The sequence below is a fragment of the Mustela nigripes genome, chromosome 1 (genome assembly GCF_022355385.1).
Source record: "Mustela nigripes isolate SB6536 chromosome 1, MUSNIG.SB6536, whole genome shotgun sequence".
Lineage (NCBI taxonomy): Eukaryota > Metazoa > Chordata > Mammalia > Carnivora > Mustelidae > Mustela > Mustela nigripes.
In genome coordinates, this window is record NC_081557.1 from 12,503,356 (window position 1) to 12,521,060 (window position 17,705).

The following is a 17,705-nucleotide window of genomic DNA, read 5'->3' on the forward strand; positions in this document are numbered from 1 at the left end:
AAAGGGATCATTTCCCAAGTCTTTTATGAGGCTAGCGTTGTCTGAATCCATAATGCCACAAGAACATGGAAGAAAATGTAAGTCAACATCTCTTATGATAATAGATGCAAACGCCATGACAAATATGTTGGCAAATTAAATCCAGTGATCTCTAAGAAGGGTCACACATCTCAAAGTTGGATTAATTCTTGTATTTGCTCCAGAAATAAGATTCATTTAATGTTTGAATATTAATCAATGTAAGCAATCAGCTTTTTAGACAACAGAAAGAAAGACTCGATGATCAGCTCACTAAATGTAGAATAATATTCTTGACTCGATTTAATGCTTCTTAGTGACTCTTTTTAAAGTAGACATTTAAATTCCAAATCTTAAATTCTAGTGAGCCAGAAATTTAAAAACATTTCTTTAATCTGATGAATCATAGCTACCAAAACCAGAAGCATACCACAGGGAACATTGTGCTTGATGGTAATGTCTTGAATGCTCTCCTCCTGAGATCAAGAATGAGATAAGTTTGTCCACTAACACGATTCTATTCAATACTGTGCTGGAGGTCCAAGCCCTTGTAATAAATATTGAAATAAAGCATCCGTTATTTGCAGATGATGTGATCATGTACATATAAAACCCAAAGGAATCTGCAGATAAACTAGTGTGAGTTGAGCAAGGTCACTGGATACAAGTTCAATACTCAAAGCAATAGACTGTAACCTTGAACAGGGTAGGATAGCCAGGATCCAAAGGATACATCACATCGGGACCCTGTGGAGGGAGCTTGTGATTCCCTCCAGAGGGCACCCACCCTGTCCTCCAAGCCTTCCACAAATTTCTCAACCCCAGCACTCCATCCTGGCTTCACGTGTCTTGAGGCTGGATTTCCTTCACACAAACAAGCTGCTTGCCTTAACAAAACTGTTTTGCCTCAGACCGGCTTCCCAGTGCGGTGGGAAATGAAGGGTCTCCAAACGCACAGGAAGAAAGGGGGCAGCCCCCTGCAGCTTCATCTTGGAGCAGCAGCCTTGCCCTAGTCCATCCTTCGGGCTTTTCCAGTCCTCAGACCCTGCCTCATGGAATGCAATGCAGAAATGCAGAGAACAAAGCAGGTTTGTCAGATTCCGAGCAAAGAATTCAGCAGAAGGAGAAGAGCCTGAGATTCGAAGCCCTGGACTAGAGGTGGATGGAGAAACCGAAGAAGAACCCTGGCCGAGATCCCACAAGAAGACACGTGGGCAGTCATGACAAAACGGTCCCAGGAGCAGATCCGAGCCGAGAGCCCAGGATTCCCTTCTGACATCTCTCCCACCTCCCTGAAGCTTCCTTCTTGCTCTTCACGTGTCTAGCTGCCCATTGAGGGGACAAAACCTGCTATGGCTCATAAGATGGGGTTAAAGTGCACTTGCCACCTGGGAGATTATCTTGGTGCAAGGCCAGTCTCCCCGTGTGTGGCCATGGGGAGTGTGGAGCAGAGAGACTGGAGGACCAAATTAAGGTGTTCAAAAAGAATGGCTTGTTAAGGGGGCGCTGGGTGCCTCAGTTCCCTTCGTCTGCCTTCGACTAAGCTCATGATCCCAGGGTCCTGGGATGGAACCCCCACATGAAGACCCCACAGGGCCCCCTGCATCAAGACCCCACACATATAGAGCACCCCCCTGCATCATCCCCCACCTGAATGGGCCCCCAGATTGGGCCGGCAGTGCCTGAATGGGGCCCCCATCGGGCTTCCAGCTCAGCGGGGAGTCTGCTTCTCCCTCTTCCTCTGCCTGCAGCTCCCCCTGCTTGTGCACCTGCTCACTCTCTCTCTCTGTCTGTCAAATAAATAAGCAAATAATCTTAAAAAATAATAAAAGTAAAGAAAGACTGGTTTGTTAGTAATAAGAGACGGAAACTAGAGGAAAGATGCTGGGGCAGGATGGAGAACTCACTACCTGGATCCCGTGTGTATGTGTGCGCATGCGTGTGCCTGCATCTCTCTGCCGGTCTCGTGTTCTCCTTCGCTGCCACACCAGCCCTCCTACTGACACATGGTCCTGAGCACGTGGAGTGGGAGATAAACAAAGAAGATTGGAGGTGTCCAGAGCCATAGGTGTTCCATCAGAAAGGCGCGGGGAGCGAGCAAGCCTCGCCAGTGACAGGCAGGGCACCCGTGCCCTTCCTCAGCGGGTCCTGGACAGAGAACAAGTGGAGCCCAAAGCGGGCAGAAGCCCAGCGTGCTGACTTAAGATCTCATGAACCGCGAGCGCCTCGTGGAACTGTCTCCTATGCTTCACAGTTCTGTGCTGCTTCCCCATCCTTTCATGCGTTCCCATAAATATTCATCATACATATTCTCCACTACGCTTCTCACAAGCTCCCTGGCTCTATACTTAGTTTGTCTTCTCTTCTTTTTCTTTTTTCTTTTTTATTATTTTTTTGGCTTAAACAACAAAAATGTCTATTCTTATGGTTCTGGACACCAGAAGTCCAAAATCAAGGGTGTTGGCAGGGTTGGTTTCTTTTTTGGTTTTCGTTTTTTAATTGAAATAGAGTTGTCAATTTTTCATCTTCTATGATAGAAGTATTCTTCTTCTTCTTCTTCTTTTATGAGAGAGAGCACTCGCAGGGGAGCAGCAGGCAGAGGGAGAAGCAGGATCCCCACTGAGCAAGGAGCCAGATGCGGGGCTCAATCATGACCAGAGCTGAGTTAAGCAGCTGCTTAACCGACTGGCCACCCAGGCGTACCTATGATACAAGTATTCTTAAATAAACAAGTATGCATTACAGGTAGCTCTGTCAGAAGGATGTTCAACCTGATCATCAAGATAACGTCAAGTCCTATCACATCTCAGAGCCACTCAGGCATGACGCATCCCTGCCATCAAATAGAAAGAAACCGGAAGCCACAGCCATCACAGAGAAAGGGAGGTGGGATAGCTCAGGTGGCAGGGGACAGATTCCGGGAGAGCAGCAGCTGTGAGAAGGAAAGGCTGGCTCCAGAGGGAAGCATCCAAAGCTGGGGAAAAGGACGGGTCTATGTTGGCACCCACAGAGGAGGTGGTTGGAGTACTCCGGAGGTGACAGTCACCCAGAATGCAGTGTGAATGAGGTCCTCCTAAGTTGTGACATGTGGACCTGAGTCAGGGTCAATGAGCACAGGAAGAGAAATGCAGGTGGAGAGCACCCCGGGGGTTGCTTTTATCTTTCATCTTTAGTGCCTTTAGCAACTTGAAGATAAAATAAAAGCACATACATGCAAGCTATTGCTAAACTATATGCATGTTAGTTGCTGTCATTATTATTACTGGTGATTTTCTGTGTCATCAAATAAAAAATTAGTGAGCCTTATTGGGTCTCAGGTCTTATGAGAAAGAGGAAGATCTCGAACAACCTCTCTGCTGTTAATGAGGGGGAAAATTAATTGCCTCAAGCCCCTAGGAAGGTGATATTGTCTTGAGTGGTTTTCTGTGCAATTCTTCCCTCTGGAGCCTCCTGCTCATTAAACTTGAAGAAAAATCCTCAAGGGAGAGACTTGGTAAATGGGGAGGGTCAGCCCCATACCCAGAGCCCCAGGGGGTCCCGGCCCCCACCTATCAACAGAAGTTGCATCTCCAGTCATCACTCCACAGGCATCCTGGGCCACCAGTCATTGGCTTCTTGCTCAGCCCGTGGGACCATCTAAAATGAGGTAATTCTCACAAGTCCAGGTAGAAAGGCCAGATAAGAGCTCAACCGGATGCCTTCCTAGGGGGAAGAGACCCAAAAGTCTGCCAGGACTGACTGAGCGCACCGGCCTCTGGAGCAGGTCCGAGGCAGCCAACGTCCCAGAGAGGGTACGTCACTCCGGGGGCTCCGGGAGCTGGGCTCAGTGGGAGATGGTCTCTGCTTCTCCACAGGTCAGTGTGCTTGCTGGCAGTCCCCACCTCTTCTCCATTACTTCTCTTCTTTCCCTGTCCCCTCAAGTCCCCATTTAGAAATCATAACAAGCACTGCCTTTTTTTTCTCTCCACCAAACACACTAACAAGGGCTTCTCAAGCATCATGTCACGTAACCTTCATGACAGCCCTGAACGCCGCTTCAGCCATTACCATTTTGCAAGAAGACAAAACTGAGTAAGGTTCAGTGACTTGCCCAAGGTCACAAAGCTTGTCATGGCTGACAGTGGGATTCAATCCAGATCAGGCTAATACAAAGTCCCATGCTCTTTGCTGCTTCACTTCAAAGCAGTGGTGCTTACCCAAAACCCAGCAGGCAGCAGTGGTTCGAAGAAACCCCCCTAAAAAGGCAATGAAAGTTTTAACTCTTCAGTGGTACACTTTGCAATGGTGGAGGGTGGGTGGAGGGAGAGGGGTATAGAATCTCTCAGTCCCCCCCGCTGTTCCACTGCCCCATGGGGCTGGGTTCTCAATGTCAGGCATTCCCAGTCTGCTCCTACTCCTGGGCTCTGGGCCTCTGGATCCATAAGTTGTCTCCCGAGATGCCATCAGTGAGGCTGTCCCTAGGCTTGGTATTAAGTTCAATGTGTCCCTTCCATTCACTTACATAAAAATCTTTTTTTAAAAAGCAACTTCAATATCCTACACAGAGGATAGTGAGTTTTCCTCCTGGGCAAGGGACCAGCCTGTGGCCTGGGGGCTGTCAGACATTCTTGCATCTGGGTTGGAAGGAAAATGTCTCCTTCTCAGGGGCTCCCTCCTATGGCAAGTTCCCTGCCTTCACAACACTCCCCCTTCCCAGTCACTTCCAGACATTCACACCAAATACGCAGTCATTTTCAGGATCAGCCTTGACCCAGAGGTCCCTGTGGGGGAGTTTCACAATTAGAGACTAGGAGGCTTCTCTTTGTCCCTCTACCCAGGCATCAAACAACTAGCACAGGAGCTCAATCCACTCGGGCTGCCCCTCAGTGTGTCTCAAACTGGAACAAGAATAAAAGTCAGCTGTGGGGCTAGTTAAAATGCAAATCCAGTTCCATAGCTGGTCTGGAGTGGAACCAGATTCTGCATGACTAAGGAGCACCCAGTGATATCCAAGCTGCCGGTGCGGTGCGCAAGTCTCACTCTGATGACCAGGTGCTAAAGATCAGTAAGCATAGCTTGTAAACCTCTGTCCCATCTGTTGGGAGGAAAAAGAGAAAGAAGCAAGAGACAGCTAAGCAGAGACCCTCTGCGAACCTGCCAGGTTTCTTCTCCCCCCCCCCCCCCCCCTCAAAACAGTGAAAAGCCCAGCATGAAAGCCTTGTCAGAGGTGCATGTAAATATCTTTTATTAAGGGTCTCCAGGCTCTGGATTGCAAATTGCCTTCACCCTAAATGGCTTGAAGATAGGTGCTGTTTTGCTGCTCATTGTAAAAAAGTGGCAACAATTTCAATGTCCCTCAGTGGGAAACTGCTAAAATGTTACAGAAGGCAACACTATGCAGCCTTTGGTGAGGAAAGATGGGCAGCCCTTAATTACTGTCCTGGAAAGAACTCCAAAATAAGTTGTTAAATAAAAAACAGAAACAAGGTACAGAACAATGTGTATAGTTTGCTATCATTTGCATCTTTTAAAAGAGAGGAGAAAATATAGGTTCATGTACTGCTTATATAAGCAGTGACTAACCATGGAAAGATACACAAGAAACTGGTAGCTTCTGAGGCAGATTGCTGAGTGGCTGGGGAATCGGAAGGGAACAGGCAGGTTGAGGACTTATTTTCAATGTAGTCCCTTCTGAATTTTGTACCATTGGAATATATTTGCCGCTCGAAAAAACAACAACTAAAACTGAAAGATAATTCCCTTGTTCTTTCTATACCTCCATCTACCCAAAAATTCAATGAAATTGATTCACTCAAGGAACACTTTTAAGAACCCTCTTGTGTCCCCAGCAGAGTTGGCTCTTGGAACAGGCATCAGAGTAGCATTGCCTTGTGTCAGCCATCTGTCAGTGTTCCCCCAACGTAAAAACTCCCAAAGGTTTGTATTCAGGGTCTAGAGGCTCTGGGGGTCCCAATTTCCCTGGTGGGATTCCAGAAACCCGCCACTGAGGACAAGAACTGCTGATAGAAGACATCCTGCACATCTGAGTTCACCTAAAAAGCCTTTCTGTGAGGTCCTCGTGCTGACTTTGACTGGCTGAATGATTGGGTTTTACTATTTTGCTCTGGTCACCCTATTTTATCTCTTGATTCTTGTAAAGTAATTTCTCCAGCTTGTGTTCTGTATTCTCTTTCCCCCAGCTATGATCCCTCCCCAGTGAACAGAGGATTCTACCAAACACTGTCCAGATGGTCATTCAAGTTCAGATATCAGTTCATCCTGCTGGGACCTCAAGCAAAGGTTACTCAGTTCTCAAAGGAGGCTGGGGTGAAGGGGGGGCCTGACCTAGAGAGGAGTCCAGAGAGGAGGGCCAACAAATAAGTTCCCTGCCTCTTAACATGCCTTCCTCTCTCCACAGCCACTCGGGATCATTATAAGCTTCTCATTTTCTCCAAGGCACATCTATTTTGACCATCTCAGTCCTCCCGGGAATCCCAAAGGCCCAGACAAGAGTTGTCCACTGCACCAAGCAGATCAGTGCATAGCTTTCTCCAGTGCTTGCCCAGTGGCTTATTACAAAGTGTAGAATAGCTGGGACCACATGCAGATCTGGGAGACATCTCGTGGGAGGGTTCCCTGGTGCTCCCAACCCAACTCCTCTGTGCTCCCAACCTGACTCCTCCGAGAATAAAGGTGCCCAGTCCTGTGGCTCCTTTGTGATTCTCGGCTCAATGCATTCAAATCCACCAGGGTTTGAGCTCCCATAATGGGTTGTGTTACCCCAATGACTTTTTTTGATGTCCAGATCTGTGCATGGAAAGGATTATCTAACGCCATTCATCAATTAATCATAATGTTTTAAGTTTAAGATAAATTCAGAACTTAGTTTTTCTCAGGGCATTAAATGCAACTTTCAAATTTAATCAATTGAATTTTAGATCTAGTAATGTTTGTTAGAATTTAAAACAATCACACTTGATCTTAATATTCCCTTAGCCTCAAAATCTAACAGATTAAATGTCCCCAAATAATTTAAGCACTGTTTACAGTCAAATTCTCTTAAACAATTCAAAGTCACGCAGACACAAAATCCATAGAAGCAAATTCTCCTAAGCATTTCAACACCATTTATAAACACGATTAATTAAATGCTCTTCAACCTTTTAAACTACAATCACAGATTTAATGTACCTGATTTCCCAAGCCCTTCCAATGAGCATTTAAACAACTCCAGGAAATTACTAAATAAAAACCTATATATATTCTTCTGCATTTCAGCAGAGTCAAATCAAACATAAACTCAGCCAATCCAATTTAGCCAATCAACCTCCTTATTTTGAGTCAAATTCAGCAGATACTCTTAACTGTTTCAACCCCTCAGATAGTATCTTCAATATGTAGATATTCAAATATGTATTCAAATTCATATTAAATAATTTAATTGTTACAAAAATTTATCATCTTATAGAGATCTTACCAAAATTATCAATATAGGAGGGAAGGCATACACCCATCTGAAAAGAATCCCCTTAAAGCCTCCACAGCAACCAGAGTTAAAAATGTATGGTTGTCAGAGATTCAAGATGAGGGCTCTGAATTCAGGGATTTAGGTCAACACTCCGGGGCTGGAAGAGTGGAATGTTAGTACAACTGGACAACAAGGTCCTCCAGACCCCAGCTTTCAGAGACACCGGGTTTCATGAGGCATCATCTTCCAATTCCGCTCTTACTCACACTTTATCATAATCGTTCTCCAACTTTTACCACCTGATTTGGGCAAAGCACATCCTGAACCCACCCATCTGGGTAGTAATGATTGTCTTTGCAGCCTGATCTGTCTCGAAGAGACACTGTATCTTCTTTACAGCTTCCCTTTCCCCAGGCCACAGTGTTTACTGAGAGCCTCCTGTGTGCCAGTCACTGAAGATGCTGCAATGAACGAAATTGACAGAAATGCCCAGCTTCGCGATTCTAGCATCCTAACAAGACAGAGCTCACAGGCAAAAGCAATAAGTCATATGAATGTTGCATAGTACAAGGGAAAAAATCCTATGAAGCCCAAAAAGAAACAGAGAAAAAGGATAGTGAGCGCCGGGGTAGGACAGGGTTTCTTTGTAAATAAGATGTTTAGAGAGGGCATGACACACAGGTGACACTGGAGCCTGAACTCAAAGGAAATGAGGGAAGGAGCCCTGTGGCTGCCTGGAGCAAGAGGGGTGAGGGATGGGGACAGTAGTGCAGAGGTCCTGAATCACTCCTGGTGTTCCAAGACAGGAGGGGAGGCATGAGTAGCTGAAGCAGGATAAGCAAGAGGGAAAAGAGCAGACAAGAAGACAGAAGGGAGAAAGGGAAGTGACGGAGCAGTGGCCACACTCACAGTCATTGTGAGCACCCTGCATGTGTCTTCTGTGCTGGGACAGGCTCCCCCTGGCTGCTCCTCCTAATAGGGAAGCAGGACACCAGGTAAGAGCAATTGCAATTTATCAAGCAAGGTATGAGGATGTCTTGCAAAGAAAGGGTGAGAAATTGGTAGACATCTTGAAGGTAGAGCCAATAGGATTTGCTGAGGGGTTCCTTGAAGGGTGAGAAAAAAAGTGGCCAAAAATGACTAAAAGGTTTGGGTAAAGACGACTGAAAGGATCCTGTTGCCATGATGCAAATGAGGAAGACTTTCTTACCTAATTGATCACTAATTTATATTTTTTCATTGACACTGGCATTGTGATAGATACCAGCACACAAATTCCTGAGATAGGAAATAACTCTCCTCCTGCCAGGAGTAAGAAATTCCAACCAGGAAAGATGGAGGGGCATTTTATTTAATGTTGAAATATAGTGCCATGAATTTAACTGAAAGAGTACCTGTGAAAATCAGGAGAGAGAGGGAGGGGACGGACCTCTAAGCTGGGTTTGGAGAGATCAAAGGACATTCCAACAAGAAAATTTAGATTTTGAAAAGGCACAGATATTTGTAATCACACAGTGTGTTTGTAGAAATAAATCGCTCAGAACTGCAAACTGAGGGCAAGATAGCATGGAGGAACACGTATGGAAGCAGAGGAATGTAGACGTCGTCCTAAGGGGGACAGAGAACCCTCAGAACCTCAGCATGAGTATGACATGATGGGATTGAAGTGGGGTTTGGGGACCAGTCTCCCCTTTGGAGATACACAGGCTCTTCGGTGATAGATGTTAAAGCCTATCTGTTTGATGAGAATGTTAACATTCCTGTTTCTCTGCCCCTTGGCCATTGTCCTGTGTATAACACCCCAGTGGAATGACATCAGGGCAGAATCACACCACGGTGACAAGATTCATCTTGCTGGGCCTCACAGACCAGGCTGACCAAAAACACCTCCTCTTTGGCGTCTTCCTGCTGATCTACACTGTGACTCTGGTGGGCAACCTGGGCATGATAGACCTGATCCGTACCAGCCCTGCCCTCCACACCCCCATGTACTTCCTCCTGAGCGTGCTCTCCTTCCTGGACATTTGCAATTCCTCCGTGTTCACCCCCAGGCTGCTGACCAGCTTCCTCACTGTGGACCAGTCCATCTCGTTCGCGGGCTGTGTGGTCCAGATGGCCTTCATGATCCTCCATGGCACAGGGGAGTGCCTGCTCTTGGCCATCATGGCCTATGACCGATTTGTGGCCATCTGCCACCCTCTCCTCTACCACACCATCATGTCCAAACGCTTGTGCACCCAGCTGGTGGTGGGCACCTATGCTGTGGGGGTGTTCATTTCAGCTCTGCAGACAGGGAATGTCTTCATCTTGCCCTACTGTGGTCCCAACATCATTGATCACTTCTTCTGTGACATCCCCCCAGTGCTCCAACTGGCCTGCTCAGACACCACTGTAGCCAACATCATCCTGCTCTTCTTTTCTGCCTTGGTTACTGTTCCCACAGTGTCCGCCATCTTGGTCTCGTATGCCTACATCCTGGCCACAATCTGTAGGATGAGGTCCCTGGAGGCCCAGCGCAAAGCTTTCTCCACTTGTGCCTCCCACCTCACTGCCCTCTCCCTCTTCTATGGGTCTGTGTTCTTTGTATATGTCCAACCCAACCCAGAAAGTGCTTCAGCCTATAACAAGACCCTCTCCGTGTTCTACACCATTGTGATCCCCATGCTGAACCCCCTGGTCTATAGCCTAAGGAATAAAGATGTCAAGGCCGCCGTACACATTAAGGTTCTTAACTTAAGCAGAAAAGGAATTTGTTAGAAAGCTATCTGGGAGCTCATAAAATAGAAGGGAGGCCTAGAGATTCCAGCTGGGACAGGAACCAACAGTGGCCAAACACCGCTGAACACCACTGAAATGATCCGTGTAGGCTGCCCCATTGGGGAACATCACCCCTGAGCACTCCCCATTGCTACGGCTAACACTGCCCCCATTGAGCATTCAGTACTGCTCAGCCACAGAACAAAGCCACCAACACTACCCACTCTGCCCCACCCTCTATAGTATTCAACCACATATCTCTACTTGTTCCTACACCTTCCCATCATTCCCTGAAGTTCAAGCCCCAGGCAGGAATATTCACCTGTTTGGCAACATCCCTCTTGTACATCCATCAGTAGACCACATTCAGCATGGATATGTTACATCCCCTGCTATGCTATATCCACACTTCTGTCTTACAGAGCCCTAGGACCTTTTGCAGTGGTCCCAGAGTGGGACAGATTCTGTCTTTCTCCTATCTGTTCTCAAATGTGAAAAGGGGCATTGAATGCCATAGCGACCTAAAAGATTATATAGAAGATACTGCCCTTCTGTGTGATGTTCGAGAAATGGTCCCTGTGGTGTTTGAGTATAGGAAGGAGAGAGTGATCATTGACTTTATGGGGCCAAATGGAGCCCCAGCTACAGAAATCTCCATTATAACCAGCCAGGGACCAGAATATGTGCTACAGCAATAATGAGCTATTATTTCTCGATAAATCACCAACTTAAACAAAATAAAAAGCTGAAATGCCATAGAGGTTTCTTCAATCAAGATCTAATTACCTTTATGTCTTTAGACAAAACCCTTCCTCATTGTAATAGAAATCAATCTTACCATCTTAAGAGTGTAAGAAAGAGGTGAAATTTATTGTGAAATCCAGATGTTAACTGAGGTTTAATTTACTATCTTTCTGAGAGTCAAATAAAATTGGCTTGTGTGCTAAAATCCCTGTATTTCTGCCTGTCTGGAGAACCTGAGGTAGCAGGGGATGGGGTATGAATGGTTTGTGCTTTTCTGGGTTGCCCCTAGCTCCAAATTCCTAAATCAACTGATTTACTTTGGCCGACACGTCATCCAGGGAAATGTGGATGGTATTAATGGGGAAGAGAGAGAAACAAAAGCAGACTGTCATAGAGGCTGGTGGGAGGGAAAAGGGGAGCTTTGAGCAGACTGGGCTCAGCCGACACAGCGGGGCTCTCTTCCTACAGGGAACCAAAAAACCACTGCATCTCTTCCGGATGAAACCTCCATGTTCACCTGCTCATCATAAATATCGAAGTGGGGCGCCTGGGTGGCTCAGTGGGTTAAGCCACTGCCTTCGGCTCAGGTCGTGATCTCAGGGTCCTGGGATCGAGTCCCGAGTCGTGCTCTCTGCTCAGCAGGGAGCCTGCTTCCCTCTCTCTCTCTGCCTGCCTCTCCATCTACTTGTGATTTCTCTCTGTCAAATAGATGAATAAAATCTTTGAAAAATAAATAAATAAATAAATATCAAAGTGAGACAACATGTTCTTAGAAAACTGAATAATGCACGGTAAGCAATGTTGATCAATGCTCAGTGATGGTACTGAAATCATCTCCCAGCTTAATTTATGGCTTGGGGTCATTTTTCCTAACATACTGTACTAGGGCTCCCCATAGAAATGGAACCAATAGAATATGATAGATTAGATGATAGACAGATAGATGATAGATAGATCGATCAATAGATAGATAGGAGAGGAGATTTATTATAGGAATTGGCTCATGCAACTATGGAGGTTGAGAAGTCCCTCCATCTGCCGTCTGCAGGCAGAGGACCAGGAAAGCTGGAGGTGTGTAATTCTGTATAAAATGAAAGGTCTAAAAACTGGGGGTTGATGGAATCATTCCTGGCGGGATTCCAAAAGCCCAAGAGCCAAGCCCACCAGTGTCCAAGGATAGGAGAAGATGGATGAACCAACTCAAGCCAAAAGAGCCAACTTGCCCTTCTTCTGCTTTTTTATTCTACTGAAGCCCCCCAGTGGATTGGATGAGGCCCACGCACATTAGTGGTGGTTAACCTTACTCAGTCTACCAATTCAAATGCTAATCTTATCTGCAAACCCCACTCAGACATAGCCAGAAGTAGCCCTCTGGGCATCCCTGAGCCCAGTCAAGGTGACGTATAAGTTAACAGTCACACGTACTAAGAATACAGCAGACCCCAGCTGGTCCCCAACCCCCTCCCAATACTCCATCCCAGACTCAGGAGTTAAGGGACTGCAATCTTTTCATGAAAATAAGCTATGTGCATAACAGAAAATTTTCCTTTGAATAATAATTTCCCTTAGGGCCAAGGAGACACAGAGGACCCAGGAACAGAGACACTAGGGTGTCAATGCCTCCTTCATTGTCCTGGTAAACTAGTGCTCTGTTCCTAATGTCAACAATTACTGAGCACGCTCACCTCATAGTCCTGGGAAGCCCAGTTACAGACTTCAAAGTAAATAAGCTTCCCAGAAGTGGATTACAGGGTGGCTTCTGAGAAATGGAGGGAAGGCAGGGCAGAGAGGGGAGAGCAGGAGGAGCTGAGGATATGGGAAGGTTTGCCAGGAGACAAGGCACCCAGCCCCTTTGGCCCCACGCACACCTCCCTGTCCAAATGTCTCCTCCCCTCTTCCCTTAACTAAAACCATCTGACACGGAACCCAACGGGAGGCACTGGAATGTTGGTTGGACATTAAGTCAAAGTGTTACCTCTCTCAAGAGCATTTGAATTACACCATGTCTTAAGACCACCCAGAGCCCACTCAATACCTGAAGGTGTGGTACTTTCTACTGGGTGGAAGGGAATCCAAAGTTCAGGTGGAGGGGCAGATCCAGCCCCAGGTGCTAGAAGGAAGACCGTTTTGGGGTCCGGCCAGGCGGCTGAGGCACGGGGCCACCCCAGACCACTGCCACTGAGCATGGAATGTTGAGGGGACAGGCTCCATCTCCCGATCAAAGTTGGTTAGCCTTGCTGGACTTCCACCTATCCCACGGGAAAGAGAGAGGTTATGGCCAAAGCCTACATGTTTACAGATGGAAAAGGGGTTGTCTCTTCGAGTCTCTTCCATGTTCCTCTTGTTCCCAAGGCTCTCAAACTCATTTAAATTAACCTCAGAGACCCCTGGGGGAGGGACACTGGAACCACATAGGGAGGCAGCCCGAACACTGGGATCCACCTATAAAAAACTCAAGCTCTCCCGCACCGAGTACCATCAATCACCAAGTGGGAACGTCTCTCCAGGCATCACTGACAGGGACAACTTGGCTCAGGATGGAAGGGGTCAGATGCAAGTGAATAAGGCTTTCCCTGGGAGAAAGAATCTAAGTCAGTCCACCTCCAGCTGGGGCTGGCCAGAGGTGACTAGTAAGAAAGAAGGGGCAAACGGGCAGACACCCCCCCAGAAGATGCACCCCTCCCACCAAGGTTGGGATGAAAATACAGATGCCTAGTTAAAATCGAATTTGAGATGAACGACAAATAATTTTTAGTATAAACAAGTCCTAATATTGTGTAGTTTATACTGAAACGTATTTTGCTTATCTGAATTTGTTCATCAGATTTAAATGGGCCCCATGTATTTTGTCAGGCAATCCCACTTGTGACTTGTTATGACCAATGACACACAGCAGAAGTGACAACATGCCGACTTCAGGCCTAGCCTTGAAGACAACTGTTGACATCCACTTTTTCCATCTTGGAGGCCCACCCTAAGACCACCAGGCTGGGAGGGAGCCCCGCTAGCCATTTGGAAAAGCCATATGGAAGGTTATTAAGCCCCAGATGGTGACAGAGGCCTTGGCCTCCTGGGACAGCCCAGGGGCCAGGTGCGGGCGGCTGTGTGCATGATCTTGGTCCATGCCACGCGGAGGAGAAGAACAATTTGCCCCAAGCCCTACCCAAACTCCTAACCCACCGAACTGTGAAACACAACAACAAAGGGTTGTAGTTTTAAGATACTATATTTTAGAACCTAGATGTCCATCAACAGATGAATGGATAAAGAAGATGTGATATATATATATATATATATATATATATATATAATGGAATACTATGCAGCCATCAAAAGAAACGAAATCTTGCCATTTGCAATGACGTGGATGGAACTAGATAGAGGGTATCATGCTTATCGAAGTAAGTCAATTGGAGATGCAACATGGGGGGTTAAGGGGGTAGGAGAAGAATAAATGAAACAAGATGGGATTGGGAGGGAGACAAACCATAAGTGACTCTTAATCTTACAAAACAAACTGAGGGTTGCTGGGGGGAGGGGGTTGGGAGAGGGGGGTGGGGTTATGGACATTGGGGAGGGTATGTGCTATGGTGAGTGCTGTGAAGTGTGTAAACCTGACGATTCACAGACCTGTACCCCTGGAGATAAAAATATATTATATGTTTACAAAAAATAAAAAATTTTTTAAAAAGATATTGTATTTTAAGGAGTTTTCTTACATAGTTAAACAAACAAACAAAACCTGAAATAACCCCTAATGGATTGTCCTTGAATTATTCTGAATTTAGTCCCCAGACCTTGTGGTTTTCTAGAGGCTCCGGCAGGCTTGGTCTCCATGCCCGCACAACCTTGTCTACGGTCACCTCCCTGAGGGAGGCTGCCCATGCTGGAGGTTCAGAGCATGGCCTTCGGTTCAGGAGACAGCCTGACCTGGCCTGGATCCCGGCTCCGGCACACAAAGCTGTGTGACCCTGGTCTGTTTGTCTGAACATGAATATGTCAATATTAATTACCTCATAGGGCGGTTCGTGAGGATTAAAGATTTAATGTCTATAAGGTGCTGAGCACACCGTCAGGTCCTTAATTAGCGTTCAACGCATCTTAGCTGTTGTGATTAGTCGTCCTAACACTGAATCATTTCTCCGACCTGTGTTATCTTAGTATTTTATCTCCCTGATTAGAGAGAGAGTTTAGTGAAGCCAGAAATCACGGAACAAGGAGGCTGGCAGGGTTCACCCGCCAAGAACCACAGTTCTTGGCGAGGAGAGCAGTAAGCAAGCTGTCAGCCCCGTCCTAGCCCCTCTTCTGCCACACCACGGCCTGGTCCCCTTTTCCGCAGGCCGGGCCCTTGCTGAAACATCACACGGCCCCAGACTCAGCCCAGACCTACAGAGTAACGAAGCTACCTCCTAGGCCACCCGGTCATGCTCCCAAATTTCCTTCTTTCCCTGTGAACCAGCAACAGTGGGCCAGAGAAATGGAGATTCGTGAGGACATAAGATGAAACACAAGTTAATGGGTTCTAGAATCAGACAGGACTGATGTCTAAATCGGGTTTTACAACATACAGTCTGGCATCATCTTTAAACAAGAACATGGTGTGAAGCTTAAATACTCAAATGACCAAAAACCCTAACACGAAGTATGCTGTTGAATGGATGTTCATTTGATATGATTTCCCCACTTCCCCAGCATCATCCACTCTAGGCTTGAAAGGCTCCCTGGCTGCTGGTGTTAGTGAGGGGGTCCTGCGAAAGGCCAGCCTCCTCTTGCTCCTCTGTCGCCCGACAACCTTCATCACGACTTCTGTGACCTCCGCGCCTCCACCCAGACAAACTTTGTGCATAAGCAGAAGCCTGGAGGGATCCTAGTCACCTTCTGAGGGAGGCATTTCCTGCAGCCCAAAGCAGAGCTCTTCCATCTGTGCCTTTCGTCTTCCCAGCTTCACCCTCTATGGTGAGGGAAGATTCACACCGTTCACACTGTGCTCAGCCAGGCTCTCAGGATAAGCCTGACCCTGCTGTCCTGGGGCAGGTCAGAGCCAGGGCAAGTTATCAGATTGTGGTGAGCAGAGTGCTGACTCCAAATCAAGGAAGGGCCAAGGTTCAAATACCAGGAGAGGAGGATAAGATTTCAAAACGTGGGTCAAAATGGGTAAAGCAGCATCGTGAGTGAAATCAAGGTCAGGCATGAAGTTGGACCAACAGGTGGTACCCTGAGGGCAAGACACATATTGGGTTTCTTGTCGTTAAGGCCAGTGGAAGTCAAACCTAGCTTGTGAGGAGCCAGACTCAAAGCAAAGAGGTGTATCCAGATCCCTCCAGGCTTCTGCTTATGCACAAAGTTTGTCTGGAGTTTGAAGACCCCCTCCTCTCGTAGCCTTGTACCTGACCTTGACCTCTCTCCCACATCTCTATGCCCAGATAAGAGATAGCGCCCAAAGGTCACCCTTGAAAGACTTCAGTGAAGTGTACTCTTTCCAGCACCTGTCTACTCACCAGTCCACACACATGAGCACATTTGTCACCGGGACAGTCCAGAATCATCCCCACAGAGTTACATTCCCACAGACTCTACTCACCGCCATCACTTGCCTCCCCAGGGAAACTGTAGGCTCGTGGAAGCAGGACACCAGCCTCACACTTGATTTCATCCCCCACGGAGCCCGATGCGGTGCTGGGTACTTACTCAGGACGTAGGAATGAAGGCGTATTTACTCATACATATTTTGCCCCTTCCTCTTTGGATTTTAGGCTTTGGGGCAGGAGGTGATGAAAAGATTACCACTTGTCATTACTCTAGAAGGCATGGGCCTAACAAAACACTACTGCTACCTGAAGAAGGCATTTTTCTCAATAATGATAATTACTAGCTAACATCCATTGAACACATATGATGTCCCAGGCATTCTGGGACACATGATACGCACTACTTCCTTTGACCCGCAGGAAAAATCTGTGAGTAGGTTATGTTTATTTCACATATGAAGAAACTAGAGTCCAAGAACTCTAAGGTCAAACCCAAGTCCAGCTGATTTCAAAGACTTGGCTCTACTCCAGTGTCTAAAACCCCTTGGATTTTTGCAGGAAATTATGCAACAAGTTTACATATCTCCTGCTTCCAAAAATTCCAAAGAGCTGCTTCTGTATTTCCCACCAGGGCCCAGCTTTCCACTAATCCCACAGAGTCTTGGCTCCTACCAGGAGTTTCTAGTTCCTACAGAGCACCTGAAAAGCAACTTGGAACAGGAAAAAATAAATGAGATAGAAAAGAAGGAAAAAAAAAAAGCAGAAAGAATTAGGACATGAAAGGACCCTTTGGTGCCCCTGCCTTGGCCTCAGCTCTCTTGCCACCAAAGAAAGCCCCAGATCCCGAAGCCAGTTACCTCACTCTCCACCCCTTCCTGGGTCCCACCTGCACGCCCACCAGAATTTTCTCTGTGAGTCACCACAAAGAATGAAGGCACTTTTCTTCCATGGTCTGGCTTCAAGAGTGGACTGAGTGATTCATTGATTCCTCAAAAATTGGGGACTTGGAGAAGGAGGGATGTTGCTTAAAGTACCTAATTTTAGAATCTCCCCTCCAAATCAGAGAAGGGTCTCTTTTCCCAGAACCCCAGTTATTCCTTGTGCAAAAAGAGGGATTTAGAAAATATGATCTGTGTAAGGTGTCTTCCGGTGCTGACGTTTACATGAGATCCGAACCCTCTCGGCAGTACCAGTGAACCCGTGTACTCATA

General features: G+C 46.9%; 1 protein-coding gene across 1 annotated transcript; it reads left to right on the top strand.

The window, feature by feature from the left end:
• The first annotated feature begins 9,274 nt into the window (after positions 1-9,274).
• On the top strand, positions 9,275-10,222 carry LOC132016217 (olfactory receptor 5P55-like). Its single transcript, XM_059397408.1, has one exon. It carries the CDS (start codon positions 9,275-9,277, stop codon positions 10,220-10,222), a length of 948 nt encoding a protein of 315 aa, XP_059253391.1.
• The last annotated feature ends 7,483 nt before the right edge of the window (positions 10,223-17,705 follow it).

What these genes read in the sequence shown, in the direction of transcription:
- LOC132016217 (XM_059397408.1), top strand. Translation starts at nt 9,275, where the DNA reads ATGACATCAGGGCAGAATCACACCACGGTGACAAGATTCATCTTGCTG.